This window comes from Vanessa cardui, chromosome 5 (assembly GCF_905220365.1).
Source record: "Vanessa cardui chromosome 5, ilVanCard2.1, whole genome shotgun sequence".
In the NCBI taxonomy this organism is placed as follows: domain Eukaryota; kingdom Metazoa; phylum Arthropoda; class Insecta; order Lepidoptera; family Nymphalidae; genus Vanessa; species Vanessa cardui.
This window is the reverse complement of record NC_061127.1, coordinates 8175039-8196021: the sequence shown is the minus strand read 5'-3', so window position 1 is coordinate 8196021 and position 20983 is coordinate 8175039. Positions and strand designations below refer to the sequence as shown.

Here is a 20983-nt window from a genome sequence, read left to right as displayed (position 1 = left end):
ATTCCTCCAATCGTGCTACGGACATATGCTCCCGAGTTGGCACCAGTCTTAACGCGTCTTTTCCGGTAATCCTAAGCGTTAGGCGTCGTCCCGAACTCCTTGAATACTGCTTTAGTGCATCGGATCCCTAAAAAAACAACCACTCCGATCCATCCAATTATAGGCCTAAAGCCATCACCTCCTTGTTCTCCAAGATAATCGAGTCCATTATTAACTGCCATCTCCTGCGGTATCTAGAGGAGAAACAGCTGATTAGCGACCGCCAGTGCGGTTTCCATCGGGGTCGGTCGGCTGGCGGTTTTCTAGTTTACCTTACTTACCTTAGATGGGCGTAAGCAGTTTAGAGCATTAGCAGCCAGCTTGGACATTTTTTTTTATGGTATAGGTAGGTGGACGAGCATATGGGCCACCTGATGGCGAGTGGTCACCATCACCCATAGACAACGACGCTGTAAGAAATATTAACTATTCCTTACATCGTCAATGCGCCACCAACCTTGGGAATTAAGATGCTATGTCCCTTGTGCCTGTAGTTACACTGGCTCACTCACCCTTCACCGGAACACAACAATACTGCGTACTGCTGTTTAGCGGTAGAATATCTAAAGAATGGGTGGTACCTACCCAGTCGGGCTTGCACAAAGCCCTACCACCAATTGTGAACCTCCTGCTCGCTTGCCACCTGTCATAAATAAAAAATCCTACATTTCATACCCAATCAGCTAAGGAGAGAGTCTGTCTTTACTTATATATAAATATGGTATTTTTAATGTATTTGATATATTAATATATTTCAAAGGAGGAAGATTTAAGATATAACAGCTTTGGAAATAAGTTTTATTCTGTACTGATAAATTCATTGATATATCTGAGAATAATACGTCATACTTAACTATCCAAAATGAACTGCGGTCTATTGTTCAAATCTGTTTACCAACAGAATTATGTAGTGATACGAAAATTGAATGAGTATTGGAATCCTTGATGTTATTTTATCATTAGAGTTGTCAATTTTCGCGCAGATAATTCAGGTTAGAAGGTCGATATCAAAATAGGAGTCCTATAATAGTTGTTTATTTGTGGTTACAAGCTCTGTCACCACTGTATACTGTTGAAGATTCTTCAATTTGGAATACATTAACTTTAGCAATTAGGCGCATTCAATCATTAGCTATTTTTAAAAGTATGATAAAGTTTTTTATCTGTCGCTTTAATAAAAAATTAAAAATTTTTTAAAAAGTCATGTTTCTTTGTCTTTTTATCTTACTATCTATGTTCCTCCTTTAAAATTTATTTTAAAAGAGAAACATCATTTATTATAAATTTATAACCAGTTCTATGCCCAAAGGTCGTCTAGAAGAGATCGCTGGGTTAAAATCGCTTTGCATTCATTGTATTAGTGCAATAAAGCATAAATAAATAAATCCAGCGAAAGAAACTCAGCGGCATATGTTATTTTTATTTTATTTATTTTACTATTTGTAGCGGCCTAGGTGTTAATTTTAATCACAAGGTGTGTCATTAGTATTATATGTATCCATAAAGAAACAATCATTCCTTGTGCACTAACCTATTAATATAAAAAAAATAAGAAAATTTGTGCTGTTTATAAGTTAAAAGCTCCATACATAAATATAATTAATAGAATATAAATAGAATATACTATTACAGATACATTTAGTACATTCGTATTTACATATTTATTTTTATTTTGAGTAATAAGTTTGATTCATTTAGTCCTCGGACGCTAAATTATTGATATGTAATATTTATCGAAAAGTATTCTCCACACTAGAAATATTGCTTGGCGTCTTTTTAATTAAAAAATAAGAATACTCATCAGCGAATTGTGGTTGTCATCATTTATTAAATAGGTTGTAGTGTACACAGATCTATAATAACATATTAATTAGAATTAGGTTTATATTTTGTAAAAAATATATTATCTGTGCAATTATGCACGTCACCTCGAGTGACACACATCGCAAAAGAGCGGGAAAAAAGGATACACATATATAAAAATTGGCGTTCGGTGAAGACGGTGTGTGTGCACTGCGAGCTGATATTTAAATATATGTTTTTAATTAAATTGGTAAATCATACTTACATGTGAACTTAAGAAGTGGCGACAAAGTAATTGTGAGTTTTTTATGTTCTCTATTATCTTATAGGAAAGGAACTTTTTAACATTTCTAACATTTTCCTAACTGTATTATATTTATTTATTTAATTATATTTGAGCTCAAATATACAAAAAAAAATATTAATATGATTAATAAAAACAATTAGTCACTTTGTAGTAAATGCATACATTAGATTCCTATTACTATTATTATTACATATTAACTGTTGGAAAACTTTTGAAGTTAATTATCCTATGGAAATATTAAACACTGCGATACATAATAACCATGGGAGTTATTTTTATTAAAAAAAAATAACACAATTAGATTCCTAAGAAGGTTCTAAGCTAAGCATAAGCAATAAATAGAACCTTGTAGTAGATGTTAGATGTTTATTTAAGATTTTATTTACATGGACTTGATTATATTACTATTTCATATTAATATAATAATTTTTGTTCATAATAACATTAATTTATTATTATTTATGAGTTAAAAATAGTTTCCGATAAATCTTAATGCTTGAAATGGTGGCAACAATGCTAGCAACATTTAAATCGAATGTTGGACAATAAAAAAAGGGAATAATATTGGTCGTGATAGTTATAAGTTATAAAAGGAATAAGGACGAGGAGAATAACTTTAATGTTTATACATTAAAGTATTTTTTTAAATTTATTATAGAGTAATAATAATTGTTAGGTAAGGTTATTCTTAATCAAGGAATATGTAAAATATTTAATTTCATGTTTCCCATATGTAATATTTGTAACACATACCTATGTGTTACTTATTCGTCCTTACTTAAGGTAAAGTATATGAGCATCATCTATTCAGCTATTAAGTTTGAACAGATATCTAGTCAAGTTAAATAAAACATCAAGCTTCTAAATGTGGATTCTCTTCAGTTTGTTTATCAAGAGGACCACTTTATCGAGCAAATTGTAAAAATGTAGATCAAACGAATTGAAAAAGAAAAAAAATAAAAGCAGGAGTCAAGATGGATGACTTTACATGAAATAGTAAAGATGGGAGCCATGAACAAACAGTTAGAAAATTTGTATAATAAGTACCTGATAACTCGTCCATTAATAGAATAACTATAGAACATGGAAAAGCTTCAAAAAGTATATGTGCCATCTTGGCAGGCGTCGAAGTACAAAACATTTTTCGCGTGATCAAATTTGTCCTGCGATCCGTATAAAATGTGGAATAATAGGTCACTTAAGGCTACAATGTTAAAAAAAGATACACTAAAAAGAGAAGGCTAGAAGAAAAAAGAGAAAAAATAAAAAATTGTAAATGAAAGGGTAAAAAGTTCTTATACGGCCGAAACAACAGGTAATACAAAGTTGATTGCATTTTTAATGTGGAAAGCAGAAGCGTAGCTATCGTAGGGCCAGGTGGTGCAGTGCACCAGGACCCCGGAGTTCAGGGGGCCCCCTAAACTAAACCTTAAGCTTCTGAAGCTAGAAAATCACGACCCTGCGCACAAGATTTCTTATTTGGCATCAAGAATTTTAAAGGGTAATTATTAGTTAAAGAGGGATGGGAAAGAGAGGCCCGATTCTTTTTCTATGCACCGGGCCCTTCCTCACCTAGCTACGCCACTGGTGGAAAGTGATATAAAGATACATGTGGCATTGGTGGAACATGTGTAAACATGCTTATAGATTCTGGCTGTAAGCATAATTTAATCACATGACATATCTGAGAAATTATGAAATGAAATAAAGCTCAAGGAACAAATATGAACGAAAATCTTAACAAGACTTTTGTAGCTTAAGGTAGTGCAGTGCAGTGTGCAGAACTATTATAATAATCTCAAGCAAGTGTGTCCCAAAATTTGCCAGGACGGCATACTGCAACTTCTTTAAGAGTACTTCATATTAATTAAACCAAATTGTTTTAAACTAATTACGGATATGTTTTCAAGCCAAAGGATAACAATAATAGTGATCAAGACGAAAGAAAAGAAATAGCAAAAGAGGGATGTGGTATGCACAGACTTTTGTAAATATATTACAAAACATACATACATACTACATAACGTACATAATAATATATTAATTAGTATTAGATTTATATATTTATATAAATATATATTATAGTACGACACAACTTAGATGTAGCATCGGCATGATCCGTAAAACTGATCACATCCGAATTAAGTACGCTATCCCAAATTATCAATATTTATTTCTTATGTGACTATGATCTTTACACAAACGTAATAACTTGTAATATCATATGACCTAATATATTCGTCAATTTGACACGTTGATTTACACGCACTCGCTGTCTCGGGTTGAATTGACGCGAGAATCTACAGCGACGAATAGCGTCGAATGGCGCGATAGGGAACTGTTTCTATTGGTCGTGTAAATCGGCAGTAATTGGTTTTATTTTCATTTCCTTGCATTTTCCGATGCTACATCTAACTTGTGTCGTACAATACCTGGGTATTTATGCGTCTGTCATCTCAAGTGACTGAAACCGCGAAAACGAGGGAAAAAATGAATATATGTAGATAAAAATTATCCTACTAATATCCCTTTGGGAGATACTCAGGAGATCCATTTGCAATTTTTTTGCTCAAATAGGATATCAAAATATTGCTGCCGCAGTGAACAGTGATTGTTTTTGCACAAAAGATACCTAAAAATCGTATCTTCCTATCTATATTTTATTTTCTATTTATTTTAATCTCTAACTTTGGTGTAATGTCTATTTTATCACTTCTATAAAATTTGATAAAATAAAACAGCAAACAACGCCTCGAACGTCGAAAAAGCTTATCACTACATAGTATAAAACAAATTCGCTTTTTCTGTACCTATGTCCCTATGTTTTCAAATCTTTATAAATACGCGACGGATTTTGATGCGGTTTTTTTTTTAGATTTTAGAGTTATTCGAGAGGAATTTTTTTGTATATAATACATGGACAATATAGTAAAGAAACACTGATGATTTTAGAAGAGTCTAATGTGATGTCGTAAATAAACAAATTTTGTAGTAGGTACATTTAGTATCAGCTTTGCGCCCGAGCGAAGCCGGGTCGAGTCGTTATAATATGTTATAAAATAAGATTATCAAGGTCGTTAACACAATAACAAATATATTTATTGATAAAATAATTATGTTTAAAACGTCCGCTGCGGCATCATTTTTTAAATTTTTTCCATTCCTGCGGTACGAGGCGTTTAAGACCTCGTATGCAATCTATCACAATACCGGTACGAGGCTTATTAGACCTCGTAACGCTTAAGAGACTAAAACCCTGGTAATTGATTGAATTTAAAATATATAAATAATTGTATGATATACTTATATTAACTATGAATTGTTTGACCTAAACCTTAAAGCGTACATCAGTGGCTTGGTGTATTTAGAATCTGTAGGTAAAAGAAAATCTATCTATCTATAAGACCCCTGGTCTTATAGACCTCGTACCGCACTCAATAAGAGAATTTTTACATCAATTTTAGTGGTGAAACAAAAATATCGGTATTTTTTACTTTCTTTTTATTTTACAAATGTTTATCATTAAAACAATTCAAACATAAAAATGATTCACATAAAACAACAACTCATTGTGTGACAATCTTATTTTTCTTTTTTTCTGCCTCAAGGCTGGACATTTAGTTTCTAAAAAAATAAAAAATAATTTCACTAGGTACATGAATCAAACAAAGTTTGATTTCTGTCTGCCTAAACGCGATGAACTAAAAAACTATACGACTATATATATATTATATACTATAAAACTAAACGATTTTCATACGGTTTTCAACAAAAGTTTTGCAATTAATAAATATACTTGTCGCCTCATCTTTGTCGCTGTTCAATTTTTTTTTTCGATAACGTCGCGCTGTTGTTATTCGAAAATTTAACACACGGTTCTCACTGTCGACTCATGCACAACACTGGTCGCGCGTAATCTCCGCTGTGAGCGGTATGAGCTCGCCGCAGTACGAGGTCTTCTAAGCCTCGTTTCGCACTGAGGTAAAATTTTATTTCTTCAGTGCGGTACGAGGTCGAAATGACCCCGTATTAAAGTAAATACAAGACTGCATTCTGTTTTTAACAGGGATCATATATATATGTTTATCTTTTTCCTACATAAAAGTTACGGCCTCCGTACGACAGGGAAGTTTATGTTTTTCTTAGCCGCACCGCAAGGAAGACGCATACAAGGCTTATTAGACCTCGTACCGCGGTGAACGTGTTAAAAAGAATGATAAAATCCTTCATTTCAATGTCGTAGATGAAATAGTTTCAGTTGTATTACTGTATAATCATGGTAATATGTCATTTGGATTTGTGTTCTTTTTTTCTGAGCCGACAGTAATGAAACGATTAAAATATTCAAATAAAATGCAAGAAAATACTTACAAACTCTAATCAAATTTTAGTAGGAAGATTGTCAAAATAAATGTTCTTTCCTGAACTTTTTGTAAATATAGTACAATTTTACAGTTTCTTTGGCTACAAATAATCATCACACCAATTAATCATAAAATCATGCACACGGCCAATTCGATTGCAGTAAAGACACATTGTTAGTAGATTTGACAAGCTGCTATTAAAAACTAGCTCTCAATTACGTATTTAAAATAAAATAAGATAAGTAAGTTTATTTCAAATCGTTTATTTACAAATTTAAAAAAAGTTTTAACAATTTTTATCTTACATTCTAGCAAATATTATTCATATAATTAAGACACAGCCATCAAAACATACGTAGAAATAATTATCACACATTACTTACTATTTTTATGATATATAATTATTTTCAATACATTCTATATTTTTATAATTTGAACAGTAACAGTAAACTTTCGTAATTTAGTACTAGATTATTAAAGACTTCCTTCAAGAATTGAATAGAACACAAGATTTTTTTTTAAATTGTCAGAAAAACATTTAAATTAAGGATTGTTTAAATGCACTACTATTGAAAATACTCTATATGAAAGGGAGATTTAAGGCTACTTACTTACTAACTAAATAAGTGTTCGATAAAAATACCATTGAAATACAATCTACATAATAAGGATGTACTATTCAAGTAATTGTGCGCCTAAGTTATGTATGTAGTAGAAAGTACAACAATAATGATGAGATTAATAAAACTACGTGTTTTGACATTTACGTAAAAGTAACCTTACATATCATAATATTAAATATTTTCATACCTATCTCCAGATCAATCTAGTACATGCTTCAATATTTCTAATCTATAATAATTTATCAATATCGAATACATAAGCTGACATACAAATCATAACAAATCACTTTCCACTTCTGTATCCACCCGTTAAACTGTACCAAATGTGTTTAAACCAAGAGGTTCTCATTAGGTCTTGCTCCATTTTAGCATTTTCTTTGAACAGCTGCCATTCTCTTCGAGTTTTCATTGAACGTGGACCCCACGATGATTTAGAACTAAAAGATTTCTTGAGTACCTGGTGAAGAAAAAAAGGATAATTTCAAAAAAAATACTTTCTTGATAGGTACCTATGAACGTTTTGTCATTTTTAATTATTTAATTTACACTATGTGGAGTAAAATATAAGACAAAATAGCTTAATGGGCAGAACTCGTTAGTTTTGTATTTATACTTTCGTGCGGAGCAAAAAAGAAAGACTCGTGAGGAAACCTACAATCGGAAGTCAGAAATAAAGTCGGAAGTCTTCTATGTTAATTTCTACAAATCCGAATACACGCAGCGCGTTGTAATACGCTTCTCCTTGCGATGAAAGACGCCTACCATAACATATTTTACTTTTTATAGCTAATACATATTTTTTTCTTAATTTGTTTTACTTACATCCATAAATCGACCAGAGCTCTTGTATTTATACAGTGTTGTAATGACGAATACAGGAACCAGTAAAATTCCCGTGAATAAAATTATATATCCGGCAACTGAAACATTAGTTAGTCAATTAATATTTTATATTTAGTGTACTACAAATAAACCTTTATATTAAAGTTTACATACCATAACCCAGTGTTGGATAATAATAATATCCTCCAAATACTAAAGCTTCAAATGATAATAGAGCGTAGATGAATACAATCGTCATCATTGCTGGCGTTATGAAACCCCAGCAGAAACGCCAATATACAGATGTCTTAAGACCCAACATGAACTCTATATCAAGACAAATATTTTCAAGACCTGAAACAATAACATTGTGCCATGTAAAATATAACAAATATAAATAATTTTATCATAAAGCGAAATTACTAAAATTTTATGATTACATAGGTAGTCGAACAAAACAAATAACAGTTAACCACTGTTATCTGTTTAATTTTGTAAAAGTATTTATATTATCTTCTAGTAATTATGATTTATGTTTTAATTAGGGTACAACTATCGATATATTATATTTATTATATTATTATATAATAATATAATTTGATCTGTGTTTGATTATTGATATAATTAGATTAGATAATTTATATAATTGTAAATATTTACCATAAATCCAAAATACGCCAATAATTTCAACGATACCACAGAAGAGCACAAAGAAAGTTCCACCGTAGTGATCAACGAGCTCTAATATGTATTGACCGCCCTGAAAACAATCAAAGAAACAATAAATTATATGTAAAAAAAGGAAATCATATACTTTATAATTACTTTAAACAGTCACCACAACATGATTTCACTTTCTGAAACATCATACGTCATCACATTTTTAAAAAATAACTAATTTGTATTAATATTAATAGTATTTGTATAATTAGACGAATGAACATTATTGATGCTAAGATGATCAAGAGTACCGAATTATAGGACCGGGTGTCATTTTGGACGGATTAATAATAATTAATTAGTCAATTAAATTATAAGGATGAACAATACTCACAGGTGTAACATATATCAGTCCGATGCCAAAACCACCAACACAAGAAAGAGCTGACATGTAAATAGTGGGTACGCGAGGAAAAGCGTCCAGCAGGATAGTATTCACGGCAGTAAGCAGAGCCACAGCAGAACCTATTCCCAAAACTGCCATCATCAAGAAGAAGAGTACTGAGAATAACTGAAAACAAAAAGAAACTTAGACAAACATGAAAAAGTCTGTACTTACATTGGAAGTAGTAATACATTGAAATAATGAGTATACCTGTGGTTGGAAAGTTTTGGCGATGGCGTCGGGATAGGAAATAAAAGCAAGACCGGTGCCTCCAGATCCGACTACATCCAGAACTTCTCTATCCAAAACATACGCTAAGTTGCCCAAGATACCGAAAATCGTGATACCAGAGAGCAAACTTGTGAATGTGTCTAGAGTTGTAACGATCATGGCGTCCCTAAAATGCAAATAATCATATTTGAATAATATTCTCGTACATATTAGTGCATTCAGTCATAGGCTAAAACTGCGTTATATTTTGTAAGTACAATAAGTGCTTACAAAATATAATATGAAGTTTATAAAATTTAATAACTACGAATGATTTTAAATAAAGTCTGAAATTCGCTGTGGTCAAATGTAAAAATAGTTAAACAAAAATTATATTGGCAATATTTATTTTGTCAACACGCAAAAAGTTATTTAAAGTTGTCAAAACAATTGTCCGGATATTGTAGCTGCTGATGAACTTTGGCAAAAGCGTACAAGTTGGAAATACAATCGTTGTCATCCAATTCAGTGGAAATGAAATAGTCATATTCACATAAAGGCTTGAATAAATTATTATAATTTAAATAATATATTATAAGAATAAATTATTATAAGTATATATTGCAATTATATATAAGAGTTTATTTGAATTGTAAATATTACCTGTAAACGTTTTGTTTGAAACCATTATATGAAGAGAACATGATGATTGGTCCTGTACACACTGTCAACGAGAAAAACACCTGCGTCACGGCTGCATACCACACCTAAAATAAAAAGCCACATTAAAATCTGTAGAACCTCACTTTTTAAAATTACTTATTTTATTGTTTACTTTATTTATTATAAAAGACGGACAGCAATTAGGTATTCTAAATGTAAGTCTGCACCTCGATTAAAAACCATCAATTCCACCATTAATGCAATGACAACTATAAGATTAATCTTGTTCTTTGATTAATCAAACACATTGTAAAATATATTTACCCTAAAATGTTATGTCCCTCGTGCCTACAATACAACAATACCACTAAGTATTGCTTTTAGGTGGTAGAATATCTGATGAGTAGGAGGTATCTACCCAGAGGGGTCTACCAAATGAAAAATATATTCAAAACATTTTATCTAAGCTTGCGTTTGAGGAAATGACACACAGATGTAATTTCACTGCTAATTAATCCCTATTTTATCAAATTTATCGTTAATAGATTTACATTAAGTAAATCAGTAGATTAATTTTATTATAAACCTTGAGATTAATTTATATTAAATAAAATAAATTCCAAACAAAGAATACATAATTATTTGTAAATAGATCGATTAGTAACTTACGCTAAGTTCAAGTAACTTGTCCCATTGTGGTGTTATGAAGAAAAGAATGCCTTGGCCAGATCCAGGTAGAATAACGGTACTATAACAGAAACAATAAATATTATTTTTAATTAATTATATAAATGAGTAATGAATATTTTATCTAAATTTATTATATTGTGTATAACACAACACAATGCAACCTGAGAAGGATCATATCCATTCAGCGATAACTGTGAATGTTGGGTAATTCCTGTAATTAATAATTTATTCGTAACTGTAATGTATTTGTAAAATATAAGTTGCATATCAACCTACTAGCAAACTCAGACAGTAATATGTGGAATTGATTATTTATATGTCTAGTTAATAATCAATCAAGTTTAATAATCAATTCGAATTCGCGAAGAACGCGTAAAATAAATAGTAACCAATAATATTATGACAGAATATCAAGCACAGCTGAAGGGAATAAAGTTGGTGTGTTTGTATTAGTTCTTTAGTTCGTTAAACACAGTTTAGATATATAAATGATCTAAGTAAAAAACTAAACCTATTTAAAGAAAGTTACTTTTTAACTTTGCGATTAAGATCAACGTGCGTCATAAAATTATTCGTTGTGCATTGTAGATTATCTCCGTCATGATTATAACATTCGAGGATTAATGCAAATAATGTATGTGGAGATTAGTAACACGTGACTCAGGGTGAGTACGGGCACTGTACGGATAATATTCTTGCTTGATATAATTCAATTATTTAATTCAATATTATTCAATACAATTCTATATTAATTAATTCAATTTAGAATGTAATTGGTATAATCGTTTTTTTTTTTATTTAACTTCACTGGCTATGTAAATATGCAACTATTATTAATTATTCGATGATAAAAATTCTCATCCCACCATTATGATAACTACCAAATTGAATTTGTTTCAAGAAGTAGTTTTAAATTTTACCTTGAAAGTTATTTTTAAGCCATTTTTTTCATGGTTAGAATATGACATTGATTTAAGTGCCTCTCGAATCCTTTAAAAGCTTAAATAATTAAACCACAACGCCCTTATACCAGTGAAGTATTTGTATATAAATTATATAGAATGAACTCTGCGAAATTAAGAAAAGAAAAAAACTGAAGAATATATTATACCTGATAAGAAGAATGATCATGATGACATAAGGAAAGATTGCGAGGAAGTAAGAAGCTTTTCCCGAACTTTTGACACCTCTGGATACGATGATGAAGATTAAAAGCCATGCAGCTAGTAGGCATACGGTTAAGTACCATATAGGCAAACCTGAATGAAAACAAACATTTGAATTCTGTTACGTTTCGAACATCAAATCATTAATTGTTTATTTTTTCTAATTCATAGCTGGTTTATCGTATCTATTTATATAGGCATTATATACAACAACGATAATAGAATTAACGATAATTCACGTGCTCAAATATTTGTTTGAAAGTTATTGAGAGATTGATTGATTGAGCCATAGTATCCGATAGAGCCGATATATGAACTGGTTTATTATAAATATTACTAAGATGTTAGTTGTATAAGTTAATCAATAGCGATGTAATACACATTACTATAATAGTAATTATTATTATTGACTTACCCAGACCTCCTTCAATTCCATCGCTTTGTTGCAGTACCGTTCGTCTATAAACAAAAATATGTTTAATTAATATTTAAAAAACATAGGAAATTTATTGAAATCAATCATGTAGTTTCAACGTACACGAAATATAGTTCGGCACTGCTAGTCGAATTTTCATTTAGGGTTATATTTTCCGTCGCTCCAGAAGGCACACAATTACTCCATTCGGGTTCGCAAACAGCCCATGGCAATGTCGCCTGGAAGCTCATAGCCAAATAGTATAGACACAAAGCTATGATAGATACGTAATAGGAAAGGATATAACCACATGCCAACGACTGTGCATAACCGGTTCCTGAAACGATGAACAGATAAAATATTAACAAGTGATAAAAGAATTAAATAATATAATCAGGATTTACACGTGCACGTTTTATTTTGCACGATTTCACTAATCATCCAATATGGAATACTTGGAAAATAGGCTTTTATGATAATTGAATTAGTAATCCAAAAAACAAAATGATTTTATAACAATATAATTTACCTTTCATCGCAGGAGCCATCGACCAAACTTTCACTGTGTTTCTACTACTGAATTGTCCAAGTACACCTTCAATATAATACATAGGTTTTCCTATCAATATAAGTACTATAAGGTACGGAATAAGAAAAGCTCCACCGCCGTTTTGATAGGCAATGAAGGGAAATCGCCACACATTGCCGAGACCCACTGATGTGGCGATACAGGACATAAGGAACTCGATTTGATTTCCCCACATAACCCTTTCAGGTTCTTCCGGGTCATCATTTTTCTAGAAAAAAATAACCTTTGAATTATTTTCACTTATATACAAAAATCAATAATTGCAAATTCGTTTAACTAGGGGTTCACGAAAATCACTAATTTCATGTATCATATTCTAATTACCAGTTTTTCTTTAGTTTCTTCTATTGGCACTTTGAGTACGGGTGGTGGAGAGCCATGTTCCTTAGAGCGCTTAGGTTCCGGAGATCCATTATTTAATTCACCAAAGTTTGGTGGACTTAAGGGTGGCGGTTCTGAGTTTACAAAACCTGGATTTATTTCACCACCCTTACTTGTAGTGTCAGCCTGAAACCAATCGGTTTATTTATTTCGGACTAAGTTTACCAAGTTAAATTCAATTCAACGTTGTTTTTGAGGAAAAAATATTTAAAAAATATATTCGAATTTCATAAAGAAGTTATTTCGAAATTAAAATTTTTAATATTAATGATTCACTAATTCTTACGACCTATCATTTAATTATTTGTAATGTCTCAAATAATAACAAAAACAACAAAAAACGATAACGATGTTATAAGTTATAGAGATAAGTGACTAATAAATTAATCCACATTTTTATTGATGGGGCATAAACATTAGGTATTGTTGTTAATGTATTGCTATATTTAAGTATTTCGCCTTTAATTATTCTGCCAATACCATTTAGTCAGTTCAATGTCAAAGTTATCCGACAAAAAACAGAGCTATCGAACGCAAACTGTGTTCCTACACTGCACCCTTTAGGATCCCGAAAGGGACACTAAGAAGCTTTTTGTGAGCCTTCAAGAGCCTTCCCACTTTATGTTATATACACCGTACTGGCAACCCAAACAAATAAGGATAAATCAATGACTATAAATTCGATTCTAATCATCATAGAAATATTGATAAACGATAAAATGCATGGCTATATTTTATATTAACGAGTTATTTCCTGATTAGGACCGATAACTATATACTATATATTAGTAATTACATAAGGTACATAATATAGTTTATTTGATAGTATAATCTTTATATCAATTTTTAATATTACAAAAACTTATTTAAAATACAATAGTAACACTATTTTAATTTGGACTTATTGTAATAGTGAGTAAAAAACTAATGTGATTTGTTTGTTTTTCTGAGTCAAAGCTTTTGCATTTCTTCCTTCCTTTCTGATGATATAATTATAAAAATGCCTGCAGCACTCTGATACTAAGAGCGAAAGCGAAGTAATAAGTAAAATATATGTTTAATAAGCGGATAATATATGTATATGTATTTCAAATATTATTGTACTTATTATTGAAGTTTTTCTAATTGCGTAAATCTCGACGCATTTATTGTCCCATAAAAGGTTCTCATGTGGCAGTTCATCGTATCTTTTGCCATTATTAAGAACAAGCCAAATTCAATTAAATTAAGAACTTCGACTAGCTCGAAATCTATTCATCATTATTGATGAAGATGATAAAATATGAATGAAATGAACTGTAAGTAACATAAGACCGTGTAAACTAAATAAGTTCCAAGCTGTCATCCAAAATCGAAGTGCCTTGAGTTAAGTTTTGTTAAAATAAGTGTATTTGTTATTCCAGAGCAATCTTTCCAAATCGAACATTATGGCAGTCCATGTAATGTAATATCATTGTATGTAACTATAATTTATATGCCAATGTCGTGATGGGCTCTATATAGAACTTGTCATAGAGCCGATATGTTTACAATTGTTATTGTTTTCACGTTACAAAGGTTTCGTAACAGTTATTTCTTATGTAAATTAGAATATTATAATTTTGTGATATTTATCGAAACTGGGTATTTATTATTATTAAATAAATAATCATTTGCAATTTGAATCTATAATTTAAAAAAAAAACGTTGTATTCCTAGAATTGTTATCCTTATTTGTATTTTTTTAAATCAATATAATAATTTATTTTAAGCATGTAGTTAATTAGGTATATAAAACTAAAACAGTTTATTATCAATAAATTTTATAACGTACATCCTTGTTTCGCTTTCAGATAAAATATATAGTCATAGGTATATAATAAATGACTAATAATTAATTAGTTACAAATAATTCAGGTGATGGTTTTTCGCTATCTGTAAAATATATTATCTAACCTTGTTATTACAATGATAAAGTATATTATTGTTATTAATTTTTCAAGGCTTATTTAGTAAATAGTTAGAAATGAGTATGTTTAAGAAAATAAAGAAATTAGCTTTAACTTATTATAAATATATTTTAAGTACGATATTGTAAATACGAAAGTGTAATATGTACTTAATAATAAAACATTAAGCGATAAAGTTGTTGAGCAAATCAACATATATATTACGATAGCTTAATTGCGTTTAACTTTTATAATCGCGTACTTGAAAATCAAATAAGCCGCTTACGTTTATGCATTGCCTTCAATTAGTTACGCTTTTTTCTCTATATTAATTGTTATTTACTTGTTTAGACAATACATGAAATACAAAACCATACTTTCTATTAATAATTATTGATAAATTTAAAATGTAATTTTTATTTCCTTGAAAGCCACTGTGGTTATTTTTGCATCACTCAAAATATAAATGATCATAATAAAAAGTTTATTTATTTATTACAAAAAAAAAAACATACAATCATACAGATTAAAAAGTAAAGGTTAAAAATGATCTGATATAAAATTAAAGGAATTAAGAAATGTACTAAAGCTCTCAACAATTACAATACCACACAATTTAAAAAACGAAAAACTATTTTTAAAATTCGAATAAAATTCTTACCATTTTAGGTAAATCCCACCGCGCGTCGAACTTCACTAGTTTTCATGCGGAGGTGTTAGCGACTCTACACAAAGCTACTAATAACATTGGAGTGGGGCGACGCGCGTTCTTTTCAATGATTTATAATAATTCCTATCACCGTCTGCGCGACTCTTTGGTTCCCATTGCAATCTATATCGAATGGCTTTAAATTCTTTGGAAATTGATTTATATTATTTTACTTGCTGAACCGCGACTTTACCCGCGCGAAATTTATACAACACAAACCCTATACGGAACCTACCTGCCAAAACGCAAGTTTGTATGTGTTATAGTTTCTGAGATTTCATTATTAATCAGTGAGTTGTATTTCGCTTATTTTTATTCAATTAGCAATTCATTTATTTCGTTTTAGTAAATAGACTTAACATAATATCCAAGTTGTCAAAGGTTATCTCATCATATTTCTTAATTATTGAATTGGTATAATCATTAAAATAAAAATTGACAAAATGTTAATTTTTTTTACGTCAAGTAATTACAATTAACTCAATCAACAAGTGTTAACTTGTAACCTTTTTACTCGATTACACAGGTTTAAGTAAAAATAATTAATCGGTGGTAGAGCTTCGCGCAAGCCTGTCTAGAGAGGTATCAGCCACGCATCATATGTATATTCGATGTAGTATCGTGTTCCAGCTTAAAGAGTAACCAGTGTAATTACAGACACAATGGAGACAACATCTTACACTACGTTGGTGGCGCATTGGCGATGAAAGGGTAATGTAATTTCTTACAGTACCAATGTTTACGGGCGTGGGTGATATACAGGGTTATTGGTAATTCGACGTATATCCTTTAAGAGGTGATAGGGGTGACTATTTGCAATAATTTTAACCCCATATGCATCATCCAAAAGTGAACCACTTTTGAGTTATCACTCATGAACAATTTTGTGGGTATATTACAAACACATACCCTATAGAAAATACTGTATGCACTGTGCTCTTACAGAGAGTTAGTTTTTTAGGGACTAACTTTAATTTAAATAATAAGACATTTTGTAATACACCCTGTATTACAAAATGTCTTACTTATAACTTAGCTGTTTGTGTATTTAAATTTTATTTTAAACTTGTATTAGGTAAGTAGGTTAAGTGAGTAAGTAAGATTTTTTACATTGAATATTATTTTGAATTAATTTTGTGGGAATTTTAAAGAGCGACCTTTAGTACAAATTCGTTCATGTTCGAATACGAATTCCCACCACCGTCCTTTCTGGTTATTTTATTACGGCTGCTTTGAAATAAATTCCTAGTTGTTATACATTTTGGAAAGCTAAGAAAACGGTTATGTTTATAAAATAATCTGCAGACCAAGTTTTATAATGATTTTTTAGTTTTTGAGGCATTTTTTAAGAATTTATTTTTTTAAATTAGGTATAATATCGTTTTCCGTCTCCTAATTTTAAATTTGAACCGAAAATGACAGTTAAAATATTTACAAATATCCAGTGTTTATTCGTTTTTATAAATCAGAAGAAAAAAATAGATTTTAATTGATATTTTTTTCTAAATATAAATTTGAAGTTGAATTTTTGACAAATTTTGAAAAAGCTAAAAAACTTGATAACTCAAAAATGGTTCACTTTTGTATGATGCATATGGGGGGGTTAAAATTATTGTATATAGTCACCCCTATCACCTCTTAAAGGATATACGTCGAATTACCAATAACCCTGTAACATATATGTGATGATATATGAGTGATAGTGAAAAGACTTTGTGTTCGAATTAGAATTTGACTCAAATATTTTTTATTGTTTTAATCTTAAAATAAAAATGACATAATTCAGAGAACTGGTAATAGATTTACGTTTTGAAAAAAGTCGTGCCTATTTGTCTTGTCATGATGACATTAATTATTATTTATCATTGCTATATGTTGTATCGTAATTTCATCAAACAATAGTCAAGGTCGATGCGGTGTCCGTATGTTGTAGCTGCGACCAATTATACAAAATACTACGATGCTCTACAAAATGAAAACAAAATTTATAGGAGCGTGCATCGTACTGTGCCACCGTCTCATATACATATTTAGATTTACAAAATTATACTTTTTATAAAATTTGATACGTAATAAACAAATTAATAGTGTATTGGTACGGAAATATTTCCGGAATACTAAAAAAATATTAAATTGAAATTATAATAAATAAACTTGGTGCATAACTGTTTCTTAAATCCAAGGCCAGATAACGACTTAATTTACTTTTTTATTATGTAAACGATGTCAAGGGTTTTTAAAGCAGTTTTGTACATACAAATACACTGCTTATTAAATAAGACGAATTTCAAGTTTTTATTCCAATATTTTGCATTAGAACAATATGGAAGCATCGTACATCATGTGGGCGTGGATAGGCGTGGAAAGGCAAAAATGTATCAAAGGAGTCTAGAATCCTGTTAGAATAAAAACGCTATCATTGGATTAAACATAGCATAAACATTTTATTTCTGGGAAATTCTGGAAAGTAGTCACACGCCCATATTAAGGAAAAAGTTGTATTGCAAACAACTGATTCATATTTTAAAGTAATGACTTTGATTCATAAATAGCTGGCTCCTTATTTAGTTCGACTTTTTTTTAAAATAATTCTTGCCACTTGTTTTATTGACAACATTATGTGCTTATTTCGAATATTTAATATTTTGTAGCAAAATAATAATATATAAAGTATCTTAACGGTTCCGTTTTTGTATATCATTTGTAATGCGGGATCTTCGTCTTAAATTATTTTTTTTGTATTGTCAATTTAAAAAAAGTAATTAACGTTTATCAACAAAAATACCAGACCCAAAAGAAGGAATATTATTTTGCATATCAAAAGTAAAAAGATCCCAAAATGTATCCTTGGTAAATATGTTTTTTATTCAGACTCAGAAGAGTTTATTCCATTAAGCGGCAAGGCCCAGGCCTTTAATTGTGTATAGTACGAATACCATACTATACACAATTAAAGGCCTGGGGTAAAACACAGAATCCGCCAATAGAATTCTATGGATTCTCCCACTCCTTGGTTTATGTCTAAGTTGCGCTTTTCTGACATCAATTGCCGACCCGCTCCTAGAAAAGCCAAATATGTGACTGTTAAACATAGTATTCATTCAAAAACAAATGAAAAGGAAACTGAGGAAGCCCGGTATTACTTAAGCTACGGAAAACCCTTGATCGTTCGATTATGAAGTAGCCACCTAAAACAGAAAATAAAATATATTTTACTTAGTGGTAGTGCTTTGTGCGAGTCCGTCTAGGTAGGATAGGTTAGGTTATAGCTAATCTATAACCCAACCCAACTGGTGAATATCAGCCATGTCGTAATGCATTCTCGGCAACAGGGACGGCTTGAGCTTGCTCGTTGGTCACGGCTTAGACTGACGCGGAGGCCACAAAGCCGATTTTGGTACGTCTCTGGTTGAGCAGAGCGGACGCTGGCTACAAGGAAAGGCTCGCTACTCGAGCCTCCTAGGTGCTTTACACCGGTGATCAGCAGCGGAGCCAACCATCCTATCCGCCGCTGGACATCAGCCGTTGACGCCCAGGCTCCAGTGGTGGACTCGTGGGGAGAGTAAAAAATGGTTAGCTACCCATTCATCATCATCAAGCAATGTTTGGTGCTGTTGCTGGTTTGAGGGCTGAGAAAGCCGGTGTAAATACTGAGGTGAAATCTTAAGTAAAAACTGAAAAATAATAACAATGTTATTAGATTTTTTAGTTGAAAAGTTCTGAGTGGCACGGAATTAGAAAGTTAACACTTTTGTGCCTCAAATCCTACAACGGTCTTTATATTTATAAGGCGCAGGGCCTTACCTCTCCCGACGAGTTGGATGATGAGACTTATAGAATAGAGAGTGCATCTACATTTAATATCTTCTCATCGTCTTTGAGTCGTCTTTAATTTTAACGACGGTTGCCAAGACTACCTTGGTCATATGTTATGTTACAATTTTTTTTAGCTTTCTAACATCGAAGCAATTTGTTACCAGTATCCCACAGCAAGACAAAGACAAGAAGTCTGATATTTTTCGAAAGTCAAGGCAAGATACCGTAATTAACTGGTTCACGGTACATTTATGGGCGAAATCTTATCTTATCAGATTATCATGATTATTATTAATGCAATTGAAAATGTTCCCAAAACAGTAACTAATATACTACTCGACATTAATTTACATATCTTTTGATTTTACTATCTTTCTCTTCATCATATCTGAATATAATTAATTGAAAATATTATCTGACAGTATCTGTATGTTACCTATATAATAGATACATGTGTGAAACAATAACATATGCAACGTAAATTCATAAAAGTGACTCATATAGTTTTAGTAATAAATACTTTGAATTAACTCTTGAAATAAAGCTAATTTTGACTTGTTTTTTGTATAACTCATTTTTATGTATCGCAGACTCGTCATTTTTTTTATATCTATTATCTTTTTAAACTTTCCATCGTAATGTATTTTTGAGGCCCAAAATATTCTATTCAAGTTATATATAAAACCTTAAAAAAAGTCCGATACGATTAAGATTTCATAAATTATTATACATTTAAAAGCAATGTAATTACATGTAGGGCAGGTCAAGAAAAAAATCGTTTTCTTAACTTATTGGGTAATTGTAAAAATATTTATCTACCTGATATACCTCCATATAATAAAAGCTTTAAATAAACAATATAAAAAAAGGAAATAAATAAATTTAATACATATTTTTAAGTTATCAAGTGTCATATTATTGTTTGTGTCCTTAAAATAAGAAAATAAACACAATATCTCAATAGGATATACAGGCGTAACAAGAGCTTCTGTACAAGCCATTTTTTTTACCTGAATGCCCTCTAATAAACCAGCGATACGCCCTCCGTCATTTTGGTAGGCTCCACAGGATCGCTTTCGTATGCTACCGTGACGCCCGGATACATCTCTACAACCCTACGTCATCGAGATTCAACACATTCGCATGAAGCGTTTTTCTAAGGATATTCTTCAATATAACTAAAAATGCAATCGGTGGTTCCTGAATAGACCAAACCAATCCAGGTATCAAAGCTGTAATAAGCATTTTCTAGGCAAGCACTTTCCAACTGGTCTTCGGTTATTAAGTGTTGTTACAGTATTGATTTAGTCTTCAATGAGAAAAGGCTTGAACTTAATAAAAAAATACAACCAA

General features: G+C 30.9%; 1 protein-coding gene across 1 annotated transcript; it reads right to left on the bottom strand.

Annotated features, from left to right (window-relative positions):
• Window positions 1-7018: 7018 nt before the first annotated feature.
• Window positions 7019-15874, bottom strand: LOC124529938 (sodium-dependent nutrient amino acid transporter 1-like). Its single transcript, XM_047103888.1, has 14 exons — window positions 15767-15874; window positions 13121-13303; window positions 12737-13004; window positions 12331-12544; window positions 12208-12251; window positions 11738-11885; window positions 10606-10684; window positions 9937-10040; window positions 9274-9460; window positions 9013-9189; window positions 8619-8718; window positions 8133-8312; window positions 7959-8056; window positions 7019-7593 (listed from the first exon to the last, which is right to left on the bottom strand). Exons 1-14 carry the CDS (start codon window positions 15767-15769, stop codon window positions 7420-7422), a joined length of 1959 nt encoding a protein of 652 aa, XP_046959844.1. The 5' UTR covers window positions 15770-15874; the 3' UTR covers window positions 7019-7419.
• Between the last annotated feature and the right edge of the window lie 5109 nt (window positions 15875-20983).

What these genes read in the sequence shown, in the direction of transcription:
- LOC124529938 (XM_047103888.1), bottom strand. An exon ending in AGTGCCGAACTATATTTCGT is followed by an intron (nt 12,252 to 12,330) that starts GTACGTTGAAAC and finishes TTTTGTTTATAG; the next exon opens with ACGAACGGTACTGCAACAAA. An exon ending in GACTGATATATGTTACACCT is followed by an intron (nt 8,719 to 9,012) that starts GTGAGTATTGTT and finishes GATTGTTTTCAG; the next exon opens with GGCGGTCAATACATATTAGA.